Below are 20,590 nucleotides of genomic sequence, written 5' to 3'. Positions count from 1 at the left end.
AATGTAATGGCTAAATGACTCATTACAGTGTTTGGCACAATCTGAATACTCAATGTTGATATAATGTCATATAATTAATGTCCCTTATTATAATAACTTTTCATGATGTTGTCATTGAAGGTAACTTTGTAATTCATAGATGTTTATGTATTTGGCTTAGGCATTTTGACTAATGCATTATTTGTTAATAAGAATTTTGACAAGAAGTTTTTAAACATTTAGATAAATACTGCATGAGATTTCCTTAATTTTGAGTATTTTAGTTGAACCTGAACCATCCTTTTTCATAAAGAGTTCTTAGGTTGCTAAAGTCATTAAGATTCTAAAAATCTGCATTATTTAAACTTTGAAATAAGTTGAGCTAATTGCTGTCACAAACACACCTCAAAATATAATGATGCAAATACAAGTTTATTTTTTGTTCACATTAACATTGCTAGTAGATTAACAGGCAGTCAGGGTAGCCTTCTTCCATGTGGTCATTTAGGCTGTTGGTGCCTCTGTTATTTTTTCATAGATATATGTTATAGTTGTAGAAGGACACATATCTTTATTTATTTTTATGTGGTGCTGAAGATTGAACCCAGTGCCTCACATGTGCAAAGCAAGTACTCTACCACTGAGCTACAGCCTAAGCCCCTTCCATGTGACTTTTAAGTTTGGGACCATCTTTATTCTAGTCATCCTGGAGGGAAAAACACAGTACAGAAGCATGTTCGTGGAAATTTTTATTGACCAAGCCTAAATGCAGTACAGAAACTTGTGAAAGTCAGCTAGTCACATTAGCACAAGGAGACCCCCATGTGTAGTTGAGCTATGTGCCAAGGAAGATGAGACCATTGATTTTGGTGAGAAGCCAACAGTCTATACCATATAATTGGCCTGGCAATAAATATGAAGATTAAAGCCTAATGTTGGTCATTTACCTTTTTTGTTTCCTAATAAATAACTCTGAAAGTTCTATAACAGCCTTGCAAATAGTTATTCATTTTATAAGAGAGAGATTGGTTTACTTTGTCTACTAAAAACAAAGAAAGAAAAATCCTGTTTTGTTCTGGAACTTTTTAGTGATTTGTAAAGGTAAATGGTTATAGTGTCTTCTAAGAAAAACTAGATGATACTACAACCTCGAATAGACACTTCTTATCACTGTTTTCTTTCCATTTCCCACTTTCATTATTAAATATCCTACAAATGTGAAACACCTTCTTGACAATAAAGATCAGAATTGTGGTTTACTATTTTTCTGGCAAAGTAATCATTTATGGGCCAGGTACAGTGGCGAATGCCTATAATCCCACAGATTGGGAAGCTGAAGCAGGAGGATCACAAGTTCAAAGCCAGCCTCCGAAAAAGCAAGGTGCTAAGCAAGCAACTCAGTGAGACCCTGTCTCTAAATAAAATACAAAATAGGGCTGGGGATGTGGCTCAGTGGTCAAGTGCCCCTGAATTCAATCCCTAATACAAAAAAAAAAAAAAAAAGTAATCATTTATGGCAAAAAGTTATTCATTTGAACTGAGTGCCACATCTAAATCCCTGAATGCCTTCAGAACTCCTGTGTTTGTAATGTCAACCATAGCATTTTTAGCATCTAGTTAGTCCTATTTTACCTAATTTACTTGCCTACCAGCACTAAAATTAAAAAATAGGTACTCTTTTGTGGAAGTGGAGGCAAGTGATATATTTATTCTTTTTTATCCTTGAGCATAATTATTCCTATGTGATCATCAAGAGGTTCTACTTAACTTTCTAGTATGTTTACTACCTTTTACTACCTTTTTTTTATTGGTTGTTCAAAACATTATAAAGCTCATGATATATCATGTTTCATACATTTGACTCAAGTGGGTTATGAACTCCCATTTTTACTGCAAATACAAATTGCAGAATCACATTGGTTACACACTCACATTTTTACATAATGGCATATTAGTGACTGTTGTATTCTGCTACCTTTCCTATCCCCTACTGTCCCCCCTCCCCTCCCATCTTCCCTCTCTACCTCCTCTGCTGTTGTTCAATTCTCTCCCTTCCCCCCCCCTTTCCCCTCACAACCTCTTATATGTAATTTTGTGTAACATTGAGGGTCTCCTACCATTTCCATATGCTTACCCTTCTTTCTCCCTTTCTCTCCCCCCACTCGTCTCTGTGTAATGTTAATCTTTTCCTCATGCTCTTCCTCCCTGTTCTGTTCTTAGTTGCTCTCTTTATATAAAAGAAGACATTTGGCATTTGTTTTTTAGGGCTTGGCTAGCTTCGCTTAGCATAATCTGCTCTAATGCCATCCATTTCCCTGCAAATTCTATGATTTTGTCATTTTTTAGTGCTGCATAATACACCATTGTGTATAGATGCCACTTTTTTTTTATCCATTCATCTATTGAAGGGCATCTAGGTTGGTTCCACAGTCTACTATTGTGAATTGTGCCGCTATGATCATTGATGTGGCAATATCCCTACAGTACGCTCATTTAAGGTCCTCAGGGAATAGTCCGAGAAGGGCGATAGCTGGGTCAAATGGTGGATCCATTCCCAGCTTTCCCAGGAATCTCCATACTGCTTTCCAAATTGGCCTCACCAATTTGCAGTCCCACCAGCAGTGTACAAGTGTACCCTTTTCCCCACATCCTCGCCAACACTTACTGTTGTTTGACTTCATAATGGCTGCCAATGTTACTGGAGTGAGATGGTATCTTAGGGTGGTTTTGATTTGCATTTCTCTGACTGCTAGAGATGGTAAGCATTTTTTCATGTACTTGTTGATTGATTGTATGTCCTCCTGTGAGAAGTGTCTGTTCAGGTCCTTGGCCCATTTGTTGATTGGGTTATTTGTTATCTTATTGTTTAATTTTTTGAGTTCTTTGTATATTCCGGATATTAGGGCTCTATCTGAATGAAGTGTAAGGGGTAAAAATTTGTTCCCAGGATGTAGGCTCTCTATTTACCTCTCTTATTGTTTCTCTTGCTGAGAAAAAAACTTTTTAGTTTAAGTAACTCCCATTTCTTTATTCTTGTTATTAACTCTTAGGCTATGGGCATCCTATTAAGGAATTTGGAGCCCGGCCCCACAGTATGTAGATCGTAGCCAACTTTTTCTTCTATCAGACGCAGTATCTCTGATTTGATATCTAGCTCCTTGATCCATTTTGAGTTAACTTTTGTGCATGGCGAGAGAAAGGGATTCAGTTTCATTTTGTTGCATATGGATTTCCAATTTTCCCAGCACCATTTGTTGAAGATGCTATCCTTCCTCCATTGCATGCTTTTAGCCCCTTTATCAAATATAAGAAAGTTGTAATTTTGTGGATTGGTCTCTGTGTCCTCTATTCTGTACCATTGGTCCACCTGCCTGTTTTAGTACCAGTACCACGCTGTTTTTGTCACTATTGCTTTGTAGTACAGTTTGAAATCTGGTATTGCTATACCTCCAGATTCACACTTCCTGCTTAGAATTGCTTTTGCTATTCTGGATCTTTTGTTTTTCCATATGAATTTCATGATTGCTTTATCTATTTCTACAAGAAATGCCGTTGGGATTTTGATTGGCATCGCATTAAACCTGTAGAGAACTTTGGGTAATATCGCCATTTTGATGATGTTAGTTCTGCCTATCCATGAACAGGGTACATTTTTCCATCTTCTAAGATCTTCTTCTCTCTCTCTCTTTAGGGTTCTGTAGTTTTCATTGTATAAGTCTTTCACCTCTTTTGTTAGGTTGATTCCCAAGTATCTTATTTTCTTTGAGGATATTGTGAATGGAGTGGTTTTCCTCATTTCCATTTCAAAAGTTTTGTTTCTGATAAACAGGAATGCATTTGATTTATGCGTGTTGATTTTATATCCTGCCACTTTGCTGAAGTCATTTATTAACTCTAGCAGTTTCTTTGTAGACCCTTTTGGGTCTGTTAAATATATTATCATGTCATCTGCAAATAGTGATAATTTAAGTTCTTCTTTTCCTACTTTTATGCCTTTATTTCTTTTGTCTAATTTCTCTGGCTAGTATTTCAAGAACTAAATTGAATAGAAGTGGTGATAGAGGGCATCCCTGTCTTGTTCCAGATTTTAGAGGGAATGCCTTCAGTTTTTCTCCATTTACGATGATGCTAGCCTGAGGTTTAGCATATATAGCTTTTACAATGTTGAGGTAAGTTCCTGTTATCCCTAGTTTTTCGAGAGTTTTGAACATAAAGGGATGCTGTACTTTGTCGAATGCTTTTTCTGCATCTATCGAGATGATCATATGGTTCTTATCTTTAAGTCTATTGATGTGGTGAATAGTATTTATTGATTTCCGTATATTGAACCAGCCTTGCATCCCAGGGATGAATCCTACTTGATCATGGTGGACAATTTTTTTGATATGCTTTTGTATTCGATTCGCCAGGATTTTATTGAGAATTTTTGCATCCAAGTTCATCAGAGATATTGGTCTGTAGTTTTCTTTCTTTGAAGTGTCTTTGTCTGGTTTCGGGATCAGGGTGATATTGACCTCATAGAATGAATTTGGAAGAACTCCTTCTTTTTCTGTTTCTTGAAATAGCTTGAAAAGTATTGGTATTAATTCTTCTTTGAAGGTTTTGTATAACTCCTCTGTTGGTAGTCTTTTGATGGCTTCTTCTATTTCTTCCTTTGTTATTGGTCTATTTAAATTGTGTGTGTCTTCCTGACTCAATCTGGGCAGATCGTATGACTTAAGAAATTTATCGATATCTTCACTATCTTCAATTTTATTGGAATATAGGGTTTCAAAATACTTTCTAATTATCTTCTGTATTTCTGTAGTGTCTGTTGTGATATTGCCTTTTTCATCCCGTACGTTAGTAATTTGAGTTCTCTCTCTTCTTCTCTTCATTAGCATGGCTAAGGGCCTGTCGATCTTATTTATTTTTTCAAAGAACCAACTTTTAGTTTTATCAATTTTTTCAATGTTTTTTTTTGTTTCAAATCGTTGATTTCTGCTCTAATTTTAATTATTTCTTGTCTTCTACTACATTTGCTGTTGTTTTGCTCTTCCTTTTCTAGGTTTTTGAGGCGTAGTGTGAGTTCATTTATTTGTTGGTTTTTTCTTTTTTTGAGGAAAGAACTCCAAGAAATGAATTTCCCTCTTAAAACTGCTTTCATTGTTTCCCATAGATTCCGGTATGTTGTGTCTGTATCGTCATTTGTCTCTAAGAATTCTTTTATCTCCTCCTTTATGTCTTCTGTAACCCATTGGTCATTCAGTAACATATTGTTCATTTTCCATGTGATGTAGGATTTTTCCTTCCTTCTTTTATCATTGATTTCCAGTTTCATTCCATTATGATCAGATATGGTGCATGGTATTATCTCCACGCCTTTATATTTCCTAAGAGTTGCCCTGTGGCATAATATATGGTCTATCTTTGAGTAGGATCCATATGCTGCTGAGAAGAACGTGTATCCATTTGATGATGGTTGATATATTCTATATATGTCAGTTAAGTCTAGGTTATTGATTGTGCTATTGAGTTCTATAGTTTCTTTATTCAGCTTTTGTCTAGAGGATCTGTCTAATGGCGAGAGCGGTGTGTTGAAGTCACCCATAATTATTGTGTTGTAGTCTATTTGACTCTTGAACTTGAGGAGCCTTTGTTTTATGAACGTTGCAGCACCATTGTTTGGTGCATACAAATTGATAATTGTTATGTCTTGTTGGTGGATGGTTCCTTCTAAGAGTATATAGTGTCCTTCTTTATCCCTTTTGATTAACTTAGGTTTGAAGTTGATTTTATTCGATATGAGTATGGCCACTCCTGCTTGCTTCTGAGGGCCATGTGAGTGGTATGATTTTTCCCAACCTTTTACCTTCGGCCTGTGTATGTCTTTTCCTATCATATGAGTCTCCTGAAGGCAGATATTGTTGGATTTGTTTTTTTGATCCAGGTTATTAGTCTATGTCTCTTGATTGGTGAGTTTAGGCCATTAACATTTAAGGTTACAATTGAAATATGGTTCGTACTTCCAGTCATGTTTATTTATTTATTTATTTTAGTTTGGCTAGTTTTTACTTTTTGGTTATTTTCCTCCCCCTTTACTGAGATACCTCCCGCTGTTAGTTTTGGGCACTATTTTTCAATTCCTCTTCTTGTAGTATTTTGCTCAAAATGCTTTGCAATGCTGGTTTTCTGGCTGCAAATTGTTTTAGCTTTTGTTTATCGTGAAAGATTTTAATTTCATTGTCAAATCTGAAGCTTAATTTTGCTGTATACAGTATTCTTGGTTGGAATCCATTATTTTTCAGCATTTGAAATACACTGTTCCAGGATCTTCTCACTTTCAAAGTCTGTGATGAGAAATCAGTCGTTAACCTAATTGGTTTACCCCTGAATGTAATCTGCCTCTTTTCTCTCATAGCTTTTAATATTCTCTCCTTGTTCTGTATGTTGGCTATCTTCATAATTATATGTCTTGGAGTTGGTCTATTACGGTTTTGAATGTTTGGGGTCCTGTAGGCTTCCAGGATTTGGCAATCCATTCCATCTTTCATCTCTGGGAAGTTTTCTAGAATTATTTCATTTAATAGGTTGTCCATTCCTTTAGTTTGAATCTCTATGCCTTCTTCTATCCCGATGACTCTCAAATTTGGTTTTTTTATGACATCCCATATCTCTTGAATAGGTTGCTTGTGAGATTTACGCATGTTTTCTGTGTTGACTATATTCTTTTCAAGTTGATAAACTTTGTCTTCATTATCTGATGTTCTGACTTCTACTTGAACTAGCCTATTTGTAATACTCTCGTTAGCATTTTTAATCTGGTTTATGGTTTCTTGCATTTCTAAAATTACTGTTTGGTTTTTTTTTAAGATCTCTGTCTCCTGGTAAAGCTCGTTCTTTGCAGTTTGAATTTGTTTGTTTAGTTCGTTTTCAAAATATACTTTCAATTCTTGGACTTGCTGTCTTATGTCTTCTCTAAAATTCCTTTCCATCTGAGTTAGGTATGCCTTGATTTCTTTCCCTGTCCATGTTTCTGATGCTTGTAGGTCCTCCTGTAGATTTAAGTTGTCCTGCATTGTTTGTACTCCTTTTTTCCCTTGTTATTTCATGATGTTCACGTTATTTTCCAACTCTATTTGATTGCTGTGTTTCTGCTCTCTTCTATAGATTTGTTTTGGTTTTGTATATCTCTGTTGTCTCTCCTTTGTGTTGGTAGACTATGCCTGCTAACGTGAATTCTGCTGGGAAGGAATTCCGATGGCCGAGCTCCAGTGACGTCACCTCTCTGTTATGTCAGGCCCCAGGCTCGTTGCCGGGGTGTCCGGATGGGGGGTGGGACTGGACTGTCTCTGGTTGGTTTCAGCTCTTGGTTGCCAGCCAGCGGGCAGTCTCCAGCCGCCCAGTCGCGCGGGCAGCCGGTGGGCGATCTGTCACCGGTGGGGGGGCGGTCTCCAGCCACCCAGTCGCGAGGGCAGCGGGCCAGCTGTCACCGGTGGGCGAGTGATCTCCAGCCGCCCAGTCACGAGGGCAGCGGGTGAACTGTCGCCGGCAGGCATGCGGTCTCCAGCCGCCTAGTTGCGAGGGCTTGGTCTCTTGTCCCCTAGTTTCTCCTGCTAGTCCTGGTTTCTCCTGCTAGACCAGATTTCCCCTGAGTGATGCCTCTCGGCAGTTCAACCTGTACTCTGGGCCTGCCGTTTGCAGGGTGTGGAGGGTGGCTGTTGGGAACCCCGGCACTCTATTGTTTTGATTTTTTCTGCTTTCCCCTCCCCCAGCGCTGGCTAGACAGGTTTCGTTTTGGGTGCTGATGGGAGGGGGAGTTGAAGGTCGGGTGTCTCTAGTTTTCCCTGCGTCTTTATGCAGGCTCACTCTGATACTCCCTCCCCTGGAAAGCCTAGGAGAGATTTTATATGAATTCCCCGCTGTATGGGGATGAGCTGAGTAACACACACCTGTTTTATTGTTGCAATCTGTGGTGGAGACTGGAGGTGGTTATGTCAGCTCTCCAAGATGGTGGCCGCTGGTTTCCTTGGTGGAGTTTCCGTTGTGGGGGATAGAACTGTACCGCTTCCTTCCCCGTCTGAAATCCCGAACTCAGCCCGGGGCTCAGTGAGGGCTCAGCCGGCAGGATTCCACAGAATCCGTAGCAACATTTCTCTCTGCTTGCTGGTCGCTTCTCGGCAGCACCCCGCCATCTGTAGCCGCGGAGCGGGCCGAGCAGATCAGTCAGCCCAGATCTCCGGTCGCACAGTTGGCTCGTGTTTGAGACTCAGTTACCGGACCTCAGTGCTGGAAATCCTTCCTCTAGGTTTCGGTGCACCCCAATTTTGCTGTAAGTTCCTAACAAGATAGTTTTTTGTCGTTCTAACTCGTTATTCACCTGCGCAGTGGCGCGGTACACGAGGTGTGATGCAGTCTATTCGCAGCTATTTACTACCTTTGATGTTCTATGGTTTGGATGTGGTTTGTTTTCCAAAGGCTCATGTGTTGGAGATTTCTATCTTTAGTGTGGTGGTGGTATCTTCAAGAGGTGGGGACTAGTGGAAGTCCTTCAGTCATTGGAGGCATGCTCTTGGAAGGGATGATGGGGACCTTGAGCTTTCTTGAGAATGAGTTACAAGAGTAAAACTGACCCCTGAATCAGTATCTAGCTTTCTGTTTGGCAATACAATCTCTTGCTCTCTCAAGCTCCTGCCATCTGCCATGATGTCCTCACCAAAGCCAAACTGATGCCAGGGCCATGCCCTTTAATCTCCAAGACCATGAGCTAAATAAACCTCTTTCCTTTAAAATGTTAGCTCACCTTAGGTATGTTGTTATAGTAATGAAAAACAGACTAATGCAGATATACTTAAAGAATCTCTCAGTATTGCCTGTGGAGACCTTACAATGTACTATTTAAATTCTTTTTAGGAATGTATGTTAACTGGTTTGCATATGATATATCACATGTGGCTTCCTTCTTCACAATTGGGTAATTTTAGTTTTAGAAAAATGACTTTTCTCTAGTGATAACCTTTACAAGACCAGACAGCATTCTGCATCTTAGCCATAATTACTTCTTAGAGACTGAAAGAGTATGTTCATCTGTGTCTTGCCACAGGATCTCTCAGTTCATATGTGTTTTAAATTAGGATGCTCTTCTTTGTGATTTGGATTAATTAAACTCATCCTTGCAAACAAGCCTGTGAAGTAGAGGACATTATTTAACCAAGTAGTAGCCTGCTGTTTCATAAAGCGCTCCTCCTCCCTCCCCCCTCCCTCCTCCTCCCTCCCCCCTCCCTCCCTCCCTCCCTCTCTCTCTCTCTCTCTCTCTCTCTCTCTCTCTCTCTCGTGCTGGGAATTGAGCTCACTTGCTGGGCAATTACTGTACCACTGAAATATTACCCCATCCCCTAGACCCCACATTCTTAACTGCAATTTCTGTGGATAATCCAGAGTTCGAGTTTAGTACTGTCATCATCAGGGAATATCTCAGGGTGAGATAACTGTAGGATATAGGAGTCTTCATTATAATTTGCTTATCATTGGGGTTCTGATTATTCAGGTAAACAAATGAAACCAGAAGAAAATGATGGATTAAAAATAGAGAGGAATTAAAAATCTATAAATTTTATTGACATAAAGTCGAATAAGGATTAAGGGAAAGGGAGTTTCATTCTCAGGATCTTGGAGAAGAGAATGAAGTCTGAAGCTTGATTGTGGCACCAAGTGGCAAGAAGATGGTTCTAATTAGGCCTTCCTTGCAACTGTGCTCTTAATTATTATGTTAAATTGCTCTACTAAACCATGTGGATATTCATTATCTCAGGCTACCTAATTCCATACACCATATTTTCATCCATTTACATCTTTTTTTTTTTTTTTTTGGTGACTTCCAAATACAAACCAGTAACTTAAATAGTTTGGATTGTGGCTTTGTTATTTACAGTGTAATCTTGAACAAATAATTTAGCTTTACTGTTCTCTTCCATGAAATAGAGATGGCAATATCTATCGGTCACTGTGGCACATATATGCAGTATGTAGTACAGCCTCAGTACCTAGTACTATAAATGGTAGCTCTGAATGTTGTTTTTATAGTGGTAGACTTTAGACATCATTATAATCCTCATTTTATAGATTAAGAATTCAAGGAATAGAAAAGTTTAGTTATACATCATGGTCCCACAGCTACTTAGTTGGTCTCTGAGAACAACATGGATGCAGGCCTCCCTACTTATTGTTCTTTCCATGTCAGACTACTTCTTCTGATAAAGAAAAAAAAGAACACCCATCTAATTTTTTTTAAAATTATAATATCTATAGACATGCTTCAGATGTCTACCAAAATCTGGTTTGAGCCTATGGAGAACTGAAAAGCACTTATGAATCTAATCTATTTCATTTATTATAATTCATTCTCTATTTAACAATGAGTTTTTCCTCCTTAATTTTTCTTGAAACATAGCTTTTAATCCATATGACAGTTTCCAACCAGCAAGCATTTAACCTGATTGTAACCTTGAGAAATTGGATTATATAGTAGCCTGAAAATCTTGCTTGTTACTTACCTGAATCTGGGTTTAAAATGTCAAGAAGAAATTAAAATTGGGGCCTTTTGAGTCTGCTTAATTCAGTACCTTTAGACACAAAAATCCAATATTCAGAGCAATGTTGATATTTCAAGAGAGTCAATTTTTTAAAAGTTAATAAAGGAAGTACCCTTCTGAGCCAATGATGGATTGAAATAACATATAAAATGTTGGTGGTGGCTGATGTTAGCTTTCTTTCAGTAAAACAAGCTGAGGTTAAAAAGAAAAGGAGCTTATACTTTGATGAGGCATTAAAAAATGATTGAGCATGCTTACAGCTGCATCTCTATGGCATTATGTAAATTAAGCTATAACAAACGTCTGTTCTATAATGTTTCTGCTATCAAAGGAAATACACAATAGCTCTACAATAAACAAACAGCTTAACAATACATAAAGTATTCATAAAATGTAAGGCTTTTTTGGTGGGGGCCATGTGGAAATGAATTCTTTCCTATTTAAGAAAGAAAAAATTTTATGAACAAAATTGGAATATGGATATTCTAATGTTCTTCCTTAGTTTATTAGTTTTCCCCATTCAAAGCCCCAGTGATTATAGAGGATTGCTCTTAAATGAATATGAGCAGTGATTTCTAACTTTTTAATGCTCACACCTTTCTTTTATGTTTTTCTCCAGCTCACCCTATGTTTTGAAAGAGCTGTTTGCCACACAGTCTGCATGTGTTTTTTAATAACTAATTTCTTTAATTAACTAAAGAGAGGATACATAATATATGTATATGTGTGTCTATCCATACATGGAGTTTTATATGTATAAAACTGTTGTATGAGCTTCTGCACAGAACAAGATAACCACATAAGAGTGCTATCACTCTTTGTTGATGTGATTCCAGCTAAAAGCAGAGAAACTGATAGTTTAATCTGTCTTGAGTATTCTTGAAAGTAAATGTTTCATTTCTGTTCAATATTTTAAAATATTTATAATAAATCACAGAACCTGATAAAATGTTTTTGGACATCATTAGGACTTTGAAACTTTAAATAGGATAACTACCAATATATTGTATATAAATGTAACTTATAAATTTTTAGCAGCCATATTTTTAAAAGTAAAAATAAAAAATAAGAAAATGGGTGAAATTAGGCACCTGTGAACAGATGAAAATAGGCCAGACACCTGATCAGGCATTTTATAGGAAATGACATGAAAATGACCAATAAATTTTTAAATATATTCAATTTAATTAATAATTATGGTAATGCAAATTACAATTATAGTGGAAAGGATAGCTGGGGTATAACCTAATACCCAATCCCCCACAAAAGGACATATAAAAACATTAATAGAAGCATTATTTATAGTATCCAAAGATTGAAAATAACTCGAGTGATCCCATAGGAGAATGGATATGAAATTTGGGGACCTAATGAAAATGAACCACACAGAAATAGTTTAGCTGGATGAATGTGTTGCATGATTTCATTCATATCAAGTTCAAGACCAGATAAAATTAATTTATGGTGTTAGAAATCAGGTTAGCAGTCTATTTTGGTGCTAATACCATGCTGTTTTTGTTACTGTTGCTCTGTAGTGTAGTTTAAGGTCTGGTATAGTAATACAACCAGCTTTACTCTTCTTGCTAAGGATTGCTTTGGCTATTCTGAATCTCTTATTTTTCCAGATGAATTTCATAACTGCTTTTCTGTTTCTATAAGGAATGTCATTGAGATTTTGATTGGGATTGCATTGAATCTATATAGTGCTTTTGGTAGATTAATGATACAGAATAGAGGACATAGAGTCTAACCCATATGACTATAATTATCTTATATTAGACAAAGGCACCAAAAACGTACATTGGAGAAAAGATAGCCTCTTCAATAAATGGTGGTGGGAAAACTGGAAATCCACATGTAACAAAATGAAATGAAACCTCTTTTCTCTCACCATGCACAAAACTCTTTCAAAGTGGATCAAGGACCTAGGAATTAAACCAGAAACCTTGCACCTAATGGAATAAAAAGTAGGCCCAAATCTTCATCATGTCAGATTAGGCCCCAACTTTCTTAATAAGACTCCTGTAGCACAAGAATTAAAACCAAGAATCAATAAATGGATAGATTCAAACTAAAAAGCTTCTTCCCGGCAAAGAAACAATCAGTGAGGTGAATAGAGAGCCTACAGAATGGAAGCAAATCTTTACCACAAGCACATCAGATAGAGCACTAATCTCTAGGATATATAAAGCATTCAAAAACCTTAACACCAAAAAAAAAAAAAAAAAACAAACAAACAAGCCAATAAATGGGCCAAGGAACTGAACAGACACTTCTCAGAAGAGGCTATGCAATCAATCAACAGACATGAAAAAATGTTCAACATCTCTGTCAATTAGAGAAATGCAAATCAAGATTTCATCTCACTCCAGTCAGAATGGCAGCTATCAAGAATACAAACAACAATAAATGTTGGCGAGGATATGAGGAAAAGGCATACTTACACATTGCTGGTGGGACTACAAATTGGTGCAGCCAATATGGAAAGCAGTATGGAGATTCCTTGGAAAACTTGGAATGGAACCACCATTTGACCCAACTATCCCACTCCTCAGTTTATACTCAAAGGACTTAAAACAGCATACTACAGGGACACAGCCATATCAATGTTTATAGCAGCACAATTCACAATAGCTAAACTGTGTAACCAACCCAGATGTCCTTCAGTAGATGAATGGTTAGGGAAACTTTGTTTTTTTTAAAAAAAAATATATATATATATACACACACACACACACACACACACATACACACATACATACACACACACATACATACACACACACACACACACACACACACATACATACACACACAATGGAACATTATTCAGCATTAAAACAGAATAAAATCATGGCATTTGTAGGTAAATGGATGGAGGTGGAGAATATAATGCTAAGTGAAGCAAGCCAATCCCCCCCCCCAAAAAAAGGCTGAGTGAGGATGCTGACTCATAATGGCAATGGGTGGGGAGCATGGGAGGAATGGAGGAACTTTAGACAGGGCAAAGGGTAGGGAGAGGAAGGGAGGGGGCAAGGAGGTAGGAAAGATGGTGCAGTGAGTTAGACATCATTACCCTAGGTATATGTATAAAGACATGAATGGTGTGAAAAAACTTTGAGTACAATCAGTGACTTGAAAAGTTGTGTTTTATATATGTAATATGAAATGAATTGTATTCTTCCATCATGTATAACAAATTAGAATAAATAAATTTACAAAAAAGAAATATATACCTCTGGGGAAGTGTTTTGGAGGGTAACAAGGAAACAATTAGCAGAGTAAACAGACCATCTGTGGGTGAAGGTATTTGCAAACCATACATTTGATAAGGTATTAATATCTAAAATACCTAAGTAACTCGGCTCAAGAGCTAGAAACAAATAATCCAGCTGAAAAATGAGCACATCCTCATCAACATTTGGTATTTGTGTTTGTTTTTGTTGTATTGATTTTCATCTTTCCTAAACTAGTCTTAAGCATGAATGTACTTTGGACATCCTCTTTTGTGAAGTGCTTATTAAGTCTCGTGTCTGTTTTTTATTGTGTTATCTGACTTTTCCTTATTGATTTACAGGAGTTCTTTATATATTTATATATTTCAGGTAAAACCATCTCCTGCTCCTTGGTCTGCCTTTTCACTCTATTGATGAAGTTCTAGTTAATAAAATGTCAAGTTGATGTTTAATGCCTCTTTGTATAGTTCTAGAAAAATCTCTGCCCGCATCTACCTATTTTCTTCTATAAGTATTATTGTTTTACCTTTTTACATTTGATTCTACATCTATCTACATCTACCTAGAATTAACTTTTGTGTATGTGATGAGTAGTGGGTTGAGATTCATTATTTTCCATGTGAATATGCAATTAACATGCAGTGCTATATCATCTTCTGTATAAATTAGTGTTTAATTACAATCAATTTTTTAATCAAGCAAAGGTATATACATATGAGAAGTTCTTAAGATAAGAAATTCTAAAGTTAAGTGGAATTAGTTTATTTAAGATGACCTAGGAAGCATTACTGGGGCATTTATCCTTGAACTGAAAGAAGTTAGATATTAGTAGTAATAGAGCCAAGTGTTGTCTAAACCCTGGCTCTCAAACATACAGAGGGTTCTTTATTTCCTAACTTTTTTGATTATGAATCCTTATCAGTAAATGATGCTTGAACATATACCCAATATATGAATATTTATGTTATATATACATATATAGTATATAGTATGCATATATTATTGAATTAATTCTATTTGTATTATAAAGCACAATAATTGAAATTTAAAAGGTGATCACAAAATAGTAATTCTAATATTTTCTTTATATACTTCTGTATCAGCCAAAATGGGATAGGCCATGTGTGTTAACAATCCTTAAATTCCAGTGGTTTAAAACCACACCAGTTTCCTTTCTTTTGCTACATATCCATTGTGGTTTGGCTTCAGCATTTCCTCTGTATTGTTCTAACTCTGGCACCCAGACTGACAGAGCAGCTCCCATCTGAAAGGATAAGGAAAGATAATGAAAAACTAACACTTAAAGCTTCAGCCCGGAAGGGACATGTGGCATTTCTGCTCACTTTTTATTGGCCAAAACAAGTTACATGTCATTACCTAATTGCAGAGAAGAAAAGTCCTAACTTTGTGCCCGGGAGAACTGAACATATATTAGATAGCACTAAAAATGATCACCTCTCCACGATTGATTTTGGGGCACACAGACCTGAATTTGTGTTTGTTTAGTAAATACACAAAGACAAATTTTTTTTAGTTTTTTTTTCTGATATTTTGTGTTGTTTTTTAAATCTGAGATAGGAACCCCAAGAGTAAGTCCACTAAACTGCTGGCCACTTTGGCCTCTGTAACTTGAAACCGTTAGCAGCTTCTCTGTGCTCATTAGAGAACCCAGACACCTGAATGTGGCCCATATGCCCTGCCTTGCCATCCTGATTGCATGTCACTCTCATCACATCCCCGAGGCCTCAAGACTGGCCTTTCAATTTCTTGAAGGTAGGCATATGCTCCGTGTCTTGAATATTTTTCTTCCCTTTTCCTAGTTTTTGCCTGGTTATCCAGTATCTTTTAGGTTAAATGTTTCCTTAAAGAAACCCTCTCTGACTTCTAGAGTCATTGGAGTCTTCTCTGTTCTGCTCTTTCATATACTTTGTGCTTTGCTTCCACAGAAATGTGTTTCTTGTTTAATCCATTTCTGCAATTAGAGCTCAAGCTTCAAGGGAGCCAGCATCAAGTCTGTTTGGCTCACCACAGTATGCTAGCATTTGTGTTTAGCCTGGTTACTGGTATATAATAAGACTGCATTAAATATTGTTTGGTTGTCGTTTCATATTTTATGTCTGTGACATTTATGTAGTCTGTAGGGAATATGAGATAGTTATACAATCCATGGAGAATAATTTGATAATGAGAAGTAAATCATGCAAACTGCAGGTATATTCTTGATTCTTATATCTTGGGAAGTCTAAGAAATTCCAAGGTAATAAGGCTTTTCCTGTTCTCTATGAATTGAAATATGCCTTGCCTAGATTTTTCACTATCTATAAATATCCTAATCTTATTTATTGAATGATATTTCTTATGTTTAAGTTGAAAGCCCTGTAGTCAGGGTGTATAAAACATTTAACATAAATGGCAGAAAAACTGCCCAAGCAATAAGTATATTCATACGGACATAGTGAATAAAAAAAAAAAAAAAGTGCTCTGCTATGAAGCTGTGTTTTCTTCTAGCTTTCTGGAGTTGGTGCTGAATTACCAAAACCCAGTGTAATTTATTTTTGTGATACTTTGCATCAGCAAAAGGGTATATATTAGATGCTTGGAACATGCTTTGCTCCAAATTAATGTCTTTCACTGTTTGTCTTCATTTATATGTGTTGTGGGCAACCTTAGTCTTTCCTGTTCCTCTTTCCAAAAGAATAACAAATTTTATCATTTTCTTGTCTGTTTCATTATGGACTATCAATGCTATTCTTCATTTTATATGTAAATGTTCTAATCTTCTGCAGTGATAATCTTATGGTGGAATTGATAGGATGATCCAGACATTGTTGTCTCTAAGCTTCTGATGGTAGTGTTCTGCATTTTTATTCTGGAAGGGAGTCACTGTTTTTCATCAATAAGAAAGCAAGATTAAAAGGATCATGAATACAGATTATATTTGCGGAGCCTGTGTATTTATCCAATGAGTGTCTGTTAAGGATCTATTTTGTGCCAGAAGCTAGGGAAACCCAGAAAGAGATGGGAATTTTCTATATTACTACAAAACTTTGTTTCAAGCAATAACATTCTAATAAGAGCTGACAGGCTCAGTTTTCACAAGGATAGAATGGGGGTGATAAAATACTTATGAATTTTTTGTGAGGAGAAAATAAGATAGTCCCTTTAAAGCATTTATTCTAGTATGTGACCTGTAATAAGCACTGTTTGGGCCTGTTTGTTGGTTGTTGTCATATGTTATATGTTAGCTATTATTGACCATGAGACTTTGCCCACAGGTAAGCTCTTAACTATTTATTTTCATCTGTTTTCTCCCCTCTTGTTTTCTCCGTATTGTTATCAGGACTAATCTGATTGTGTAACACTACCTCTTTGATATCATCTTTTTTTGTCTTTAAAAACCTTTGTGGTTTCCTGTGTCTAAGTCTCAGATATATGGATGGCATTTGGCACCTTACCTTCTGACCCTGGCCTTCCTTAACAAACCATCTTCTGTCTTGACCACACACTAGGTTACAAATTATGTGGGCCCAAATAGTTACATTTGGCTGCCTCAGTTTGTGCCCTTTCTTCTGCCTGTATTTCCTTTTGTAGGCCTTGCCCACTCTTGCCACTTGCAACCTGAAGAAACAAATGTCTGTGAGCTACTCAAAAACTCCTCTTATTCTTCCCAGGCAGTTTTTCGTGGCTCCTGTTTACTCAGTGACTTTTAGTACTTATCACTATATTAATTACCTATGTCTCTATGTCTCACTAGCTTGTGAGTTCCTTGAGAGCAGAGTCTATAACTTATTATTGTATCACCACCTAGTAGGTACTCAGTGCTGAAATGATGTATTAAAATATGATGTAATTTTATTTTAATTTCAATGTGTTTTTTTTTAATTCTAGGTTCTTGGTCTTGTCCAAAACATGAGTGTTTTCCAGTGTCCAAAGTGTAAACACAAAACTCATATTTTTGGTGCTGATGGTGCAAAGAAGCTAGCACAGACCCTTGATCTTGATGTTCTAGGTAAGTTGTTCCAGGTTAAGTTCTGCAGTGGAAGTTGCAGAAGGGAAGATGGGTCTGAAGCTTGGTGATAGTGTCACAGAAAATGATCAGTGGCTTTTGGCTTTGTGTTTTAATTATGTTAGTACAGTGCCATTCTATGTGTTAACCTTTCTTTGGCTTTTTTGGTAGATTTGTTCTACGAACTATGATAATAATTTCTACTAGATACAAACTTCCTGTAAGTTAAATTTGAGAAGAAAGTTTTGTGGTCCAAGTACAGTGATCTTGAAGCAATATTTTAAATAATGGTTATCAATTTGTTGGCTAAGTGGGCACAAATATTTCAGTATAAACAGATAAATGCAATTTCTGTGTCAGTTCTTAGAGCATAAATAAAAATGCCTTCCTGATCACTTCTGTATTTGTCATTTTTACAGCTTTAAAATGGCAGTATTTACTGCTTTCTACAATATTTTTTATTAGTACATTATAGTTATATATAGTTGTGGGATTCACTTGGACATATTAATAAATGCAATTAACACAATTGGGTGTCCTCAGTACTTCCCCCTTATTTCTTCCTCTCTCTCACTGCCATCTTCCTCTACTCTATCTATAATCTTTTTTATGTGTTTGCTAATGTCTATTAAATATGACACCTGAAATTTATATTATGTACACTGTTCACAGCACTGAATTAAAGAATCAATTTAAATTAGTGAGAAGAACTACAATCATCTTAAGTGAGCAAAACCCAGATTTGGGTTAAAACGAGATTTTTCAAAAATCCACAACTTAATGGACTTTTTAGAAAACATTTTGATATTGTAATTGTGAGTGAGTTTCTGTTCTGGGAAATAGCAGATATTACATTCTGAATAAGGGAGACAGAATATGAATTATTAGTTTTAGGTAGTTAAAAATTAAGATCCCTTGGAGATCAAAGAATTTCAAAACATTCTCTATTATAATTAAATTTCTAAAAGTTAATGTTAAATGTGTTATTGTTATTAAACATTTGCACTATTGGAGCAACTATAATGCTAGGTGAATACTAATGATATATTTTGATACATTGCTATAATCATAGCCACTAATTATATACTGCAACTGTTTTCATTAACTAACTTAGAAAGTTCAATTTTCCAAATCTGAATAATGACATAACAGATTGACATTCACTTATATCATAAAGTAAATGTGTAATTATAATGGCATTATTGAATTATGTTGACAATATTGTAATTCCCTAACTTATGAGTGGTGCAATTTTGTAAGTCATTTATTTAGAATTTGAAACATCTCATAAAGAAGCAATCTCTTACTGGGAAGTTACATTTTAACCAATGGCTCACAAGTGTACAGTAGCCTAAAAATGTTATCAGAAACATTGATACAATGATACAGAAACAGTGATTTCAGGTCACAAAAATTGGATAGTGCTGCAGACTGCCATGTCTAACATTATTATGGGAAAATAATTTAGAGTTCCAGCTCAGGACCCATCTCCTGCCTTTTAATTCAGTCACAGAATCCAGAGGGTTACCCCTTGAACTAGAGCAGCAGATTCAATTATGAAGAGATTGAGACTGAAATCAGGTAACATCTCCGACTACTATCTATATAGTGGAGGTTTGTATTATATACTTCCTGAGAACTCTTCAAACTTATAAGTTACATATAATGGTACATAGATTAGTAAATTGCAAAAGAAAAATGATTCTACTTGATAGAGGGGCAGACAGCTGAAGCAACAGGTTGGCCTACTTTCTCTTGGCTTACTCATCTGCAAGCATCGGAAGTTTATTTTGTCGTAGTTTTTTTGGACTACTGGGCCTCTGCATCTTCTCCTTTTGCTGTGTGGCATGATGTATCTATACTGGATATTACAGGGGAAAATAATTCTAAAATGTCTCCTAAGCTATTCCTTGCTGAAAGACCTCCAGAGAAAAGCAAATCGAGGCTTCATGTCTTGGTTGACTGCCACATAGACTTCATGTGCTCACATGCAGTTCTTGCCTCTAAATTTTTGTTTGAAATTCCTTTGTCCGAGATTTAACAAATTGAGAATGTCATGACTCAGCTTAATTCAAAGATAGTCATAATACAGTTTAATTCAAATGAGTTCTGTTCAGATTTTATTTATTTTTTTCCCAAAATTTAAAAAGTGAAATTCCAAATGCCTGTAACAGACCTCTCTGGTACTAACAAATATCTTGTGGGCTCTTTCAGGAGAGATCCCTTTATACCCCAGTATAAGGGAGACTTCAGATACAGGCCAGCCAGTTGTGTTTTCACAGCCTGAAAGTGATGAGGTAAGTTATGATTTTAAATATTTTTTATTACTTTTTATAGGATATACACTTTTTGAAAAATAACATTGGGATAATCAAGCTTATCTGTTCATGTTCAGAGAGCATATATATAAACAAGGTTTAGTTAACTTGTTCAAAATATATTTAAATTAATCACTGTTTTATATGGCAGGCTGCCAGTGTTGGCTCAATAAATTCACTTATAGAGAATCATCACCCAACCAGTTTTCTCATGAGAAACACAAATAAGAGTCTGTAAAGGGGCTAGGGGTTGTGGCTCAATGACAGAGCACTTGCCTGGCATGTGTGAGGCATTGGGTTCAATCCTTAGCACTGCATATAAATAAATAAAACAAAGGTCTGTTGACAACTAAAAAACTATTAAAAATATGTGAAATATAATGAGATAATTATATTTCAATATTCCAAGTCCAGTTGATTGTTGGGAGAAGGGAAGCTAATGTAATAAAGTGTTACCTTGGATAGATAAAGAGTGTGCAT

At 36.3% G+C, this 20,590-nt stretch overlaps 1 protein-coding gene across 1 annotated transcript in view; it reads left to right on the top strand.

Annotated features, from left to right (window-relative positions):
• NUBPL (NUBP iron-sulfur cluster assembly factor, mitochondrial) overlaps nt 1-20,590 on the top strand; it is a 232,470-nt gene that overhangs the window by 202,795 nt on the left and 9,085 nt on the right. Inside the window, exons 9-10 of the mRNA XM_081293295.1 lie at nt 17,675-17,795; nt 20,007-20,089. Coding sequence (XP_081149421.1) covers nt 17,675-17,795; nt 20,007-20,089 — 204 coding nt within the window. The remainder of the gene's footprint in view (nt 1-17,674; nt 17,796-20,006; nt 20,090-20,590) is intronic.

This window comes from Spermophilus citellus (genome assembly GCF_964194105.1).
Source record: "Spermophilus citellus genome assembly, chromosome: 4".
NCBI lineage: Eukaryota > Metazoa > Chordata > Mammalia > Rodentia > Sciuridae > Spermophilus > Spermophilus citellus.
The sequence above is the reverse complement of the archived record's forward strand: the minus strand, read 5'-3'. Positions and strand labels throughout refer to the sequence as shown.